The sequence below is a fragment of the Grammomys surdaster genome, unplaced genomic scaffold (assembly GCF_004785775.1).
Source record: "Grammomys surdaster isolate TR1022 unplaced genomic scaffold, NIH_TR_1.0 126113, whole genome shotgun sequence".
NCBI lineage: Eukaryota > Metazoa > Chordata > Mammalia > Rodentia > Muridae > Grammomys > Grammomys surdaster.
In genome coordinates, this window is record NW_021620921.1 from 7,738,888 (window position 1) to 7,751,756 (window position 12,869).

Below are 12,869 nucleotides of genomic sequence, written 5' to 3' on the forward strand. Positions count from 1 at the left end.
ACAAATGCAAGCTGTTTTCCTCAATAAAATTAGAGTCTAATAAAAAGAACATATCATAGAGGGGACTTTCCAAATGCTATGCTAGATCTTAAGTACTTAGTACAATGGGAAAACACAAAAAATATCCAATTGTTGAGTGACTTTTAAATTATTAAAGCATGGGCTGGTCAGTGGTGGTGCATGCATTTAATCCCAACACTTAGGAAGCAGAAGTGGGTAGCTTTCTGTGAGTTTGGGACCAGCCTGGTCTACAGAGTGAGTTCTAGCACAACCAGAGCTACACAGAAACCCTGTTGAAAAATCAAGAGAAAATTATGCAAGCATGTTTGGTATGGTATAACATGCCTGTAATTCCAGCACTTAGAAAGCTGAGGCAGGAGGATTGTAAGCTCAAGGCTAGCTTCAGATACACAGCCAAATCCTGCCTCAAAAGTAAATAATAAACTAATAAATAAAATAAAGACTCATTCAAATAAACTCAACAGCGGAATTCTCTGTAAGTTTGTGTGTATATACAAGACAGAAACTGTGACAGAGCTGTTCTAAAACAGTACAGAAATGGGCACGTGAGTGGTACTGAAGAAAGAGAACTAACTGGCGACTTCATCACCTTAAAATACTGCATCACTAGGAAAAAATGTGTGGCGAGTTTCTTGTTTTTGAGACAAGGTCTTTCTATGTTTCTCTGGCAGGCCTCATCCCTTTCTGTCTCAACCTGCCAAACGCAGGGATTGCAGGCTTGTGTCACCACACCTGGCTTTGTTGTAATTGCCAAATATTTTTCTAAGTAAGTCACTTGTGTTCATTTGCTGTCATATTTGAAAAGGGATAGGACTTTAGAAAGGGATAGGGAATTGACTTTTTCCTCAAAAATAAAGACTTTGCATGGCAATACTTGTGAATGGTAAACCTAAGTACTAATTTTATGCTACTGTATCTAAAACCAAAATTCATAAAATATATGCTATTAAGCTGAAACTATGTAATATGGCACAATCTGAAGCTCTTGGTTACTGATTTTAAAAATCTTAGCCACAGGGGTTGGGAGATGGCTCACTTGGTGAAGTGCCCGCCACAGAAACATGAGGACATAAATTGGGATTTATGTAAAAGCTAGTGTGGTGACTACATCTGTAACCCAACTATGAGGAGGGAATCTCTAGGACTCCCTGGGCAGCCACCCCAGCAAAACAGATGAGCTCTGGAAGGTGAGGGGAGCTCAGAAGATGAGGGGAGAAAGGTTGCGGAGGATACTCAGGGCGGCCTCTACCCTCCACTCACACAAGTATACAGGCACCCAAGTGCATACACACACTTCATGTACAAACTGACATGTACAAACATCATAATCACACATGTGCCCACACAAAAGACAAGTGAATAAATATTTCCGAGGGGACAAGAAATAAAAAGATGTGACTATGGCCTTATTTTCTATCACTTGTGATTTCCTCTAAATGAAAGAAAATAGTAAGTGTAACAAGAAGTTCCCTTTCCCTGGATAGTCTATAAAGTGAGTTGCATTTAGTAGGAGCTTTAGTATATACCATTCATACACACATTTGAAAGAAACGACTCTGTTGTCTAAAACAATCAAAAACTTAACGAAATGTTGATAGCTGTACAAAAGCAAGTATTGCCTGTTTAATAAATTCCAAATTTGTATCATGGAGAATATGTTCAAGAAACAACTCCAAGCTGTGCAAATCCCTATTTATTTATGTGATCAACTACAGCTGTTGGAAGCACAGAATTCTGAAATACCAAGTACAGCTTGAACATTCAAATGGCAAGAGCGAAACCCTGACCTTAAATCTCAGCGTTTTCAAAATCTAAGTATTTTTCCATGACAGACCACAAGGCAGAATTTCTGCAGAGCAATGAGGTAGAGCTTACTTTATAACGGTTCCTTTGGTGCCCCCTGCTGTGGTGAGCATGACTCTAGTGGTTAAACTGACTCGAAGATCATCTTGGTCCAAACCCAGCAATTCAGCACAGTATTCCAGTGATGGGGCAGATTTATTCTTCAGATTGCAGCCACCTAAGGGAAATGTTTCCATGTGAAGTTAATTTATATAAGCACTAGATAAATGAGACCTTCTAGGTTTGTTTCTTAGCATTTTCTTTACTTATGTAACATTATGGGATAGATGATGTTTGCTTTTAACTTTCAAATCCAGCTCACTTTTTTCCATCCTTGTTGGACACTCCTACTAGCAAGTTCAACAGGAAACCCTAGCCTGGGGCAGATCCACAGTGAAAGAGACCCTTCCTGCCAGCAGATTCACATTCCACAGTTTCCGTTACCTGCTGCCAACTTGAGGCAAAACTATTGTGGAAAATTCCAGAAATAAACAATTCTTAAGTTTCACTTGTGCATTCTTCTGAACACTGTGACAGAATCTTCTGCCACCCCTGCCAGGACTATAATCCCTTTGTCCGACAAATCTAAATTACACACAAGAGGAAATACCAGGAACCCATTCATTTACTTAAATGTTTATTCTTTTTCTTCTCTCTCTCTCTCTCTCCCTCTCTCTCTTTCTCTCTCTCTCTTACTGTATTACAGCATTTCTTACAAGAATGATGTAGATCAACATTAAAAAAAAAACTCTTTTAATCTTGAAAAGGTAAAAACTGCCAAGTAATATAGAGTGTTAATGTCACTCACTCCCTAACGATGTTCTCTAAGCATTTTTATTACTGCTATGTTGTTTACTGTGATATTGTTCCTGTTATGGCATACATGCTAGTTACATGAGATTTTTAAATCATAGGTAGTCCTAACAGGTTCTTTCTACACTTCCACTAAATAAAACAGTATTATGACATTGGGGAGCCTTACAAACATTAATTAGAAAATGAGCTTTGTGTTAAAATCATTACAAAAGTTCTTGGTTTCTGCATAAGTCACTATGACAACCCAAGGAAGTTATAGGAAGAAGAAAGAAAATGAACACCTCATTTTTAATTAGCAGGAAATGTTTTAGATCCATGGAAGGTCACAGAAAAGAATGAAGTTTAATACAAAAAATTACCTATTAAAATAAAAGCGATCTAATGTTTATCTCACCCCAGTCTCCTTGAACTCCTATTTCTCACACAACAGAAAGGAGTATTTTTTAAAGTAAGAGAGAAAGCAAGCACATGCCATGTCCCATTGGTCACTGGACACCCTTCAGCTGGTCACATGATATTTCGGATATTCTATACATCTGCATGTCCTTCCTCAGGGCAGTAATAAGAGACAGGAAAGTCTCTTACCACTTCTAAGTACCTTACCATTTCTAACATTCCTAAGTATGTCAACTACTCTACAGTTAAAATTATTTTTTGTATTATTTAGGCTCTCCCACAAATTCCCTTCCTGTAATGCTGAAGTACAAATGAAATGCATGTTTTAATACATTCACAAAGGAAATTTTCCAATTCCTCTTTTTTAAAAAACTCTGATTATTAATGCATATTCCAGGTATCTAATTTTGTTTTAATGTATTTTCATTTCAATGAAAATGAAGAGTGTTTAATTGGATTCATTTTCTTATTATCTGCCAAACACCAGTGTTCAAAACATTTTGTAAATACTTAACTCACTGACTTCTCTTCACAACACAAGTTGGGAGCTATTATCTCTTTACAGTGAGAAAACTAAGACACAGAAGGGACAAGGTCATAGAAACAGATAGCACATGATGAAGCAATTTGACTCAGGGCCATGTGCTCATCCAGTACTCTATGTTATGTCTAACATTATAGGACAATAGACCTGAAAGTCATTGAGGACTGTCTATCTTAGTCTGCTCACTCATGGATGACAAGGTTCAGTGGCCTGAAGGAAATGAGAGACAGTTACGACAATCGCCTGAGCTAGTCACCTATAAGTAAAACAAGGGTCTCCTTTCTATCACTTTATTGGTATCTATGTTTAGCACCACTGTGCAGGGTCCATGTCTGCAAAATGGAGGCATCTCCAATCTCATCACTTCCTATGTTTCAATTATGATTATGAAGGATCTTATTGCAGAGAAGACATTTTTCTCCCAGTGCTTAGGATCAAACTTGTGGCCTCAAAATGGTAAACAAAGCTGGGTATTATGGAACATACGTCTAATCCCAGCGCTTGGGAGACTAGACGATCACTTTGAGGCCAGTCTAAGCTACATGAGACCTGTCTCCAGAAAGGGGAGATGGCTGAGTGATTAAGAGCACATTCTGTTCTTTCAGAGAATACAGGTTCAGTTTCCAGCACCCACAAGGAGGCTCACAACTGCTTGTAATTCTTGTTCCACAGGATCTTACGCCCTTATGGTTTCTATGGCACCAGGAACACATGGAGTGTGCATACACTCATACAAACAAAAACCTTCAAACTTTAAAAAGGACAGATGGAAGCAGAGAGAGACATGGAGGAGGAGAAGTTCTCCACACTGAGGCAATCTTGAGCCCAACACACTGTTTCTTAAGCGACCTTCCCCTCTTTCTCTGGGAGTCCCTTTCCTCTACATATACCACTACTGAGAATTGTACTTTTTAAAGGCACTTATGTATTATTTCACTTTACAAATGAATGTACCTGTGAGATCTGAATCAAACTCATAGTGTTGGCTGCTGTATTAAGTGGTGCTTCAGACTCTTAACTCACTCTTGGTGTAACTTTCTAAGAAAATGTATTAATCCAGGACTGGAAAATGTTATATTCTAAGGGAGCAGGTAGTAAATATTTTTGGTTTGATAGGGCACAGTCTCTACTGACTACAACTTTGCCATTTTAGCATGAACACGGGTATAAACAACACACAATGGGTGTGGCTATATTTCACTAATACTGTATTTCCAAAAACAGGTGATGAACTAGGTTTGTCAATTCCATACCCAGGTATCTAATCTGCAATTATGAAAAAGTCTTATTGCTTATACAGTAATGGAACCACTAGGAGTGAAAAAACACTAACTTGTTTGCACTTAAATACTTTTCAACATCCATTAAAAGGAAACTTTTATTTTTATCTCTCACTAAAGAAGGATGCACTGCCGTATATCAAATCACCTCAATTAACTGATTCTAGTTTAGGTCTATGAAACAGAAAAAGCTAAAAGGATATATTAACAAATAAGAGAATTGTCTATTAACTATTAAAAGTATAGTAGGAAAAATTTTAAAGTATGAACCTCATAATAACTACTAATTTGTTCATGATGGTGTAGTATATATTGTTACAGTCACTATATAACAGAAAATGTCCCAGAAAATTGTTGTAATTTTGACAAACCTACACACAAGTCACTGAATATTCATATGGCTAGGAGAGGACAAACATTACACCCAATTTTATCCTTTAGTTAAAAAAATTTTAAAAACAACCTGAAGTGCTTCCGGCTTCTTCAAAATCAATATTTCCAAGGTGCAGGACACCAGCTACGACTCGAAACAGATCAAGTTTTTCTTCATCATCCAAACCAATTTTTTTCATGGCTGTGCACATCCTGATAAAATCTCCATGGTCATCTAATAGAGGATCCTTCAAGGAACCTGCCTTAACATACTATAAAACAAGAAGTGTCAACTGACTGGTCTTTATGTGATTCAAGTAAACTAAAGACTACAACAGCAGGTCTATTAATGCAATGTATGACATGCAAAAATAAAATTGTCAACAGAAAAACGTAAGCATTTGAAAACATTTAAAAACAGAATGGTATAGAAAGTGTATGAAAGAGCTCTCTGTGTTATTTTCTTAAAACTTCATGTGAGTCCATAATTCAATAAAAACTTCAACTAAAACAATGGAGTAAGATGTTCTGCAACTAAAGCATGATGCTACCTCTAACGCACTATAAGTCTACGTCTAATATAACGTTATATAATATAAGTATAAGTATAAGATGTTAGGAAAGTATGAATTAGTGAAAAGGGAAGGAATGACTGCGATGAAGTGACAGCCTCCAAAAAAAAGCAATCAGGTAGTAATGGGTGTTTGTCTGACTCTGTCATTCCATGATTTATACAGTAAGAAAATCTTCCATAATAACCCAGATAGTTACAAATATATGCAATTTTTTCAATTAAAAATGAATATGCAAAAAAACAGGACAAGTGAAAAGAAGTGTAATAAGGAATTTAATGTGCCAATAGGCACGGAACTAGATTAACCACTGACAATTACATCCATGTAACCAGAAGTAAATCCAGGTAAGATTACAGCGTCTTCATGGCCTGACAAATAGTCCTGTTACTTCTCTATGTTGTATGTATGAGCTGAGGTGAATTACTACACAATAGTCTAACTCCAGGGATCCATGCAAGGCCTTTCTTGAAAAAAAGAAAACATGAACAGAAATTCTGTTTCTCTTCTAGAAGAATATGCATCTTAAGTATTCATATGTTAGGGTCTAGTAAACTCAGACAGAGGGGGAAGAAAGTTAGTGCTGCAAAGCTAAAAGAAGAAACAGAAAGAGAAGATACTAGACACAGAAAAACTAACCTAGAAATTTTCCAGAACTTGAGCATTAAAGCTAAAGTTAAAATAAAACCTCAGTATCAGAATTATTGAGCATCAAAAATGTCTGACGCTTCCGGGGAATGTTTTCTTCCCCCAGCATGCAACTGCTGCCTGCTATTCACAAGATGCTTTAAATGTCTAATTATGCGCCAGATTTCTGGAAAATGTCTAGAAACTGAAATTCTATGTTGTTCTTTAAAAGAGGTGAAGGCAACAACCACATGCAAAGTTGAAAGAAACACTGTCATGCAGGATTTTTAGTCTCTCTGCTGAGCATCGGCAGCATTTTAAATACTGTTTTCTAACCAAATCCTCATGAACCATTTGCTTCACAGCAGACTGAAAATACTGCATTCTCCTAAAATCTGCACACAGCAGAAAGACACCCAAACAGAATGAAGCAAAGGGCTTAGTCAAAATGATCACCTCGTCCTCCTGACAAAGAAGAGATAAAAAGTAATTTAAATATGTTAATCCACGGTTCACTTGTACGTATCATACACATGCACATTCTCTCTCAGTGATGTAAGATTTCTGAGAAAGTATTTCACTCTGAAATACTGAAGGAAGGTATTTTCCTCTCTGGCACTGTTCGCGCATACACGCATGCGCGCACACTGCTCTCTGGAGGCAAAGCATCAGTTTTCCCTTCTCCTCATTTGCTTTTCTTTGCTTTTGCATTTTTTGTGTTTTCCCTACAGGACCGCTGCAGTTGTTTTGGGTGGCTCTTGATTATTTTAGTGGAAAGACTACAACTTACATATTTTGATAGTATCTTACAAAAACGGAGTTTTTCAAGATGTAGTAAATACTATAATAAATGTTGACATTGTGTCCAAAAGTCTCAGCTGTGGCTCTAACTTAAAATTTATGCATAACTCAGATATCTATATCTAAAAATAATATGCAAAATATCAAATTAAACAAGTATTAACTGTAGTATCATGTGTTCATGATTTGAAATGATAATTTTATCTTCTTTCTATTCATTTACATTAATGTATTATATACATAATTTAACTTACCCAATCTGAGTAAAATCAAAACATCTGATTGGCAAGTGCAGAATCATTAAGAACTGCTAACAGCAAAAAGTTATTCAACTGACATAAATACCTTTTTAAAAATAAGTCAAGATTAACTAGTGTCAATAACTAATCATGATTTAGTTTTTATAACTGAAATGTGTTGTTTAGATACAACAAAATTTACTACTAAAATTCTGTAGGTTAAAATTTATAAAAGTTTAAAATTCTTAAAGATTTAATATTTTCAAAATAATAATTACATAATAATTAAATTATTTAGAAACAAACATATATAAAACTTCATAATATACTCCTGATATATAGTTGATAGAACAAAATAATATGTAAACAGTCTTTCACAAGAATGCTTTAGGTACTTACTGTCTATGTCAAATCTTATTTCAGTAGACAATAAACTAAAAGGCATACTTTATGCCGGGCAGTGGTGGCGCACGCCTTTAATCCCAGCACTTGGGAGGCAGAGACAGGCGGATTTCTGAGTTCAAGGCCAGCCTGGTCTACAGAGTGAGTTGTAGGACAGCCAGAACTACACAGAGAAACCCTGTCTCGAAAGACAAAACCAAAAACCAAAAAAAAAAAAAAAAAGGCATACTTTATGCTTTCTCCTGGGATATTCCTCAAAGGCCCATGTGTGGAAGACTTGGTTCTCTATGCAATAATATTCAGAAGAATGGCTTTGTGGAAGTGGATGGGTCATGTGGACTCTGATCTTACCAATAGATCCATCCACTGATGGGCTATTAAGAGGTATGGAAACTTGGCTGACTGAGCTAGCGATCTTGCGGTCTTTACCTTATCTCTGACACACACCCTCTCTCCTTCCGTTTCTCAGTCTCACCTCCCACTCACTTCTGGCCACCAAAGGTAAGCAGCTTTACCTATCCACATGCTCTCTACTGTGGATTCTGCCTCACCATGGCCCAGAAACAGAAACAACTAACCATGGACTGAAATATAAAACTGAGCAAAAACAAATCTTCTACATTTCAAGGTGATTTGCTTGTGTGTTTTGTCAACAGCAGCGGAAAGCTTATTAATACTTAACTACAAATAGTAATATCTGAGTATGCTGCTGAATTACTTGTAAGCAATGTCATAGTATAGTAATCTAAAATAGAACATGAGAAAAATCAATGCATTTGGGCCCAAGAAGAACCAGAGCCTGCTGTTCTATATATGACAGAGGTCTAGAGTGTCACACTACAAGAGAGATTGGTGTCATAGTGTAGTTTTAAGACATAAACTTGAAAGCAAGACGTTCCAAAATAAAGACAAATCCTTTAGCAATATTTTTTACAGTAAAGATTTTCATTAAAAATATTATCTACTATACCTCAGGACTTTTTCGGTTCTGTAAAATCTGTTTGTCCGTTTCTTTGTTAGCGAAATATCTAGTGCAGCCCCGGTTTAAATACTAAGACAAAGAATTAAAAGTACAATTAACATAGGATCCAAGGGAAAAGAACACAGCTACAAAGTGAGTTCAAGTCCAGCCTGGGCTACATAAAGAACCTCTGTCTTAAGCAAACAAACAAAGAAACAAAAAATAGAGAGCTAAAGGTGAAAGCCAGTGACCCAGGATCAGCATGGCATACACACCACCCTGGGGTTGATCCCAAGAATTGCAAAACCATTAAAGGTCTAGGAAAGATGCGATTTCCTCCAGCTTTGTTGTGGCAAGAATAGATACAACCTTTTTGCCACCCATTGTCACTCTGTATACACTTTCTTCATACTCCACGATTTTTGCCTGACTGTACCAAATGCTTCCATAAAATGTGTACAAATGTTTTTAAATTGATAACGTTGAGCATTTCCAGCTTTCTATTTTGCAAGATACATGTGTGGTTGCTTCAAGTATGTTGGAGCAGTAAATCTCTACATTATAAATCAGTTTGGATAAAGTAATGGCAAAATAAAGTTCAGCCATTGTAAAAGCATGCCTGCATGCTCTGCGTTGCATTAACAACCTATCAGTAAATTAGAAGGACAAAGTAACAAACAAACAACCAATGAAATTATCAGAACATTTTCATGCCATTTGGGGAACACAATAAAAATGTGGTTGTATGTTACATGAAAAGAATGTCGATTATAGCATATGTAGACCCCCCTCTTGCTCCTGCCACCACTGGAACTGCCCTGGAGGAAATGAAATCCATCCTAATGGTCCACAATAGAAAGTCAGGAAAGCCTTTGGTTGCTTTGATGTCCTGCACTGTGCTAGGGGAGGCTATACCTTCTAAGATTGAAATGCTATTCTCCCAAGCCTCCAAGAAACACTAAACTAAAGCCACAGTAGCCACATTACTTTCTGGCCAGCTAAGTGTTGGCAAAATCTAGACATATATCATAATTCATATGATTTTGAGTAACATACGTTTTTAAAAAAAACATCAAAAATGCCTCTTCTGATTTCATGAAGATATAATAATCAATCGACTTCAAACTCTAATTAAGTTGAGAAGCAGAGGTCAGAAGAGGATGCCGAATCCCCTCAGACTGGAATTGCAAGTGGTGTAAGCCATCATGTGGGAACTGAGAACTGAAGCCAGGTCCTCTGCAAGAGTAGCCAGTGCTCCTAACCAGAGCCACTGCTCCAGCCCCACGCCAGCATTCCTTCAAGTAATCAGTTCTTCCACTAGAATTTTCAAATCCCCAATCATCACGGCATTTGAGGTGGGGCATGCATAGTTTCTTACTATTCAGCATAACATTCAGACAATGTGTGTATTTCCCATCACAATCTAAGTTGCCCAGGGACACGATTGTGCCCTATTTGTCTTTTATTCCTGGATCAATGTCTAGCACCCAATATCAAGCAAGTATGTATTGCAGAATTGAACTAAGGGGAATAATAATACATTCATCACTAACATCGATTCAGTGATTGAAGTTTTTACAACTACATTAAAGATAATTTTAAGGCTACTATTACAAGACCTTATAAATTTCTAATTGGGTTTAAATTAATATGGTATTAAACATCTGTCCTTTTACCTATTGAATTACAGATCTTCTCATACAATGTTAAACATGCTGAGGATCACTTATCTCAATACTCTGAAAAAGTGATTCACATTTCAGAGTTGCTTACATTTCAGAGTAATTAAAATTACTTTAATTTTCAAGCTGAGCATCCCAAATTTTAAACTATGAAGACCCAGACTATGCAGTGTTTGAGATTTGGAGTTTTCACATTAGGGACACTGAACCTATGATAAACTTACAAGTAAATCTCAATAGAGAGTTCATTGGTAAGGCTATAATTCTAACATATTATCTAGTTAGATCTCAGGTATCCACATGGGGCAAGGGGAATCAATGCCTTAGACCAGTGGTTCTCAACTCATGACTCCTTTGGGTCATCAGATATCTTACATATCTGATATCCTGAATATCAGACATTTACATTACAATTCATGACAGAGCAAGATTATAGTTATGGGGTAGCAATTTATAATCCTTACTATAACATAAATACTCTGTGATAGAATATTATTCCTTATTGTTTAGTAAATAATAAAGAAATCTATACACAGGTGCTCTCTTTATCATTCCCAATAGTTGCAATTCATAGCTAGTCCAGAAAGCCCATTGTACTTGATTTGACATAAGTTATGTACAAAAACAAGTAGGAATCCAAAAACAGTGAGTTTTAGGACTAAGAGGGTAAATGATTTGCAAGCCTGGCATAACATTTATTTTCCTCCAACCTACCCGAAAATTATCTGGGGAACTCAAGTGAAGCTTCTCCCTGATGTCTTCTGAAGCCCCAGCACACAGCCTGTAAAAAATATGGTAATTCCGCTCCTCTTTCCCTTGTACACAGATCCTAGACTTCTCTAGAAGGTAATGGGAAACAAATCCTCCAACAACTGAACTCTAAAGACAAAACAGAAAATACATTTTGTGTTTATGGGATTGAAATATACCTTAATGCTAAATTAATCTTTTCTAATAAACATTTGCTTATCAAAGAAGTTAAAATATTTATTAAATATTAGACAAAAACATCTACAATGTAAGCTTTGAATATTTCTCCTTCATTTTAAACACTATTGTCCAATCTCCACCCTGAGCCTCTCCAGAATTAGAACTGACTTTGCAGTCCACCCCAGCAGCCCACAGACTGTTGCTAAAGAGCTCTCAGATCACCACTATGAAAATCTGCTGTTAAGACATTAACTGCCCTCGTGATCATTACAGATTATGTAAATCAACAGATAATGTACAGTTATATATCATGCAATGTCCTGTGATCATGTACATTATGACATCTTCCCAAAACAACAAAAGAATGAAATAGGAATAAAAAATAACTATAAATTTATGATTAGTTATTTATCCAAATCAAATATTAGAAATATTTGATATTAGAAAATGACTATTCTGGATAGTCATTGTAACTACATACAAACATACAATAACAGTTAAAATAATAATAATAATCTTAGGAAGAACTGCACCGATTCCAATTATAATAAGACCTTTACACTTACCACAAACACTTCCCAAATATATCACAAAAGCAACTTCAATTTACCTTTTCATTGAAATGAATTTCTACAAATTTTCCAAATCGACTGCTATTATTGTTACGAACAGTCTTTGCATTTCCAAACGCTTCTAAAAGTGGATTAGCTATTGAAAAAGAAATGAAAACACTTCATCAAAAAATCATGAGAAAGTCATGAAGAAAAATTATAAAGCAATATACGTATTACATTTCCACAAAGAAGAAAAATTGGGAAAATGCTGGAATAAATGCTTTTAGAAATATAACACAGAAAAATTATCAAGTAATGTCACATTCCCCAAGGATTAAATGCTTATCTACTGCAATAGTTTTACTTTTGATTGACAAGTGGACAGGTCTAGAGTCATCTAGGGGACAAGCCTCTGGGGATGAGAAAGATGACAGGTTACTAGATCACCATGAAGGAAGTATCTGAGCAAAGGTTTATAGGAGATGGGAAGGCCTCTCATATCACTAAGAGGAAAGCATTGTAGACCACAAATAAGATTCTTCTAAGTCAACTTGAAAGGTACCCAACAATAATAAATAAAAATCAACAATACCTTCAACAATTCTATCATCAATATCTTGGCCTGTTCCATAAGATTCTGTCAGGTATCTATTTAAAATACAGGATTAAAAAAATCCTTGAATAACAATAACAATAAATACAATAAATTTAAAAGCTTACTAACCAAACTAATAAAACATGGATCATAGCCGGGCGGTGGTGGCGCACGCCTTTAATCCCAGCACTTGGGAGGCAGAGGCAGGTGGATTTCTGAGTTCGAGGCCAGCCTG

General features: G+C 36.2%; 1 protein-coding gene across 7 annotated transcripts in view; it reads right to left on the minus strand.

The window, feature by feature from the left end:
* The window catches only part of Myo6 (myosin VI), a 137,404-nt gene that overhangs the window by 52,796 nt on the left and 71,739 nt on the right, over window positions 1-12,869 (minus strand). For all 7 annotated transcript variants that reach the window (XR_003709834.1, XM_028756178.1, XM_028756180.1 and 4 more), the window contains exons 7-12: window positions 12,632-12,687; window positions 12,096-12,193; window positions 11,270-11,434; window positions 8,883-8,963; window positions 5,363-5,543; window positions 1,897-2,041 (exon numbers count right to left, since the gene is read on the minus strand). Coding sequence is in view for 6 of the 7 variants with exons in the window: in XM_028756178.1 (XP_028612011.1) it covers window positions 1,897-2,041; window positions 5,363-5,543; window positions 8,883-8,963; window positions 11,270-11,434; window positions 12,096-12,193; window positions 12,632-12,687 (726 nt within the window). In the remaining variant the exon portion in view is untranslated. The remainder of the gene's footprint in view (window positions 1-1,896; window positions 2,042-5,362; window positions 5,544-8,882; window positions 8,964-11,269; window positions 11,435-12,095; window positions 12,194-12,631; window positions 12,688-12,869) is intronic.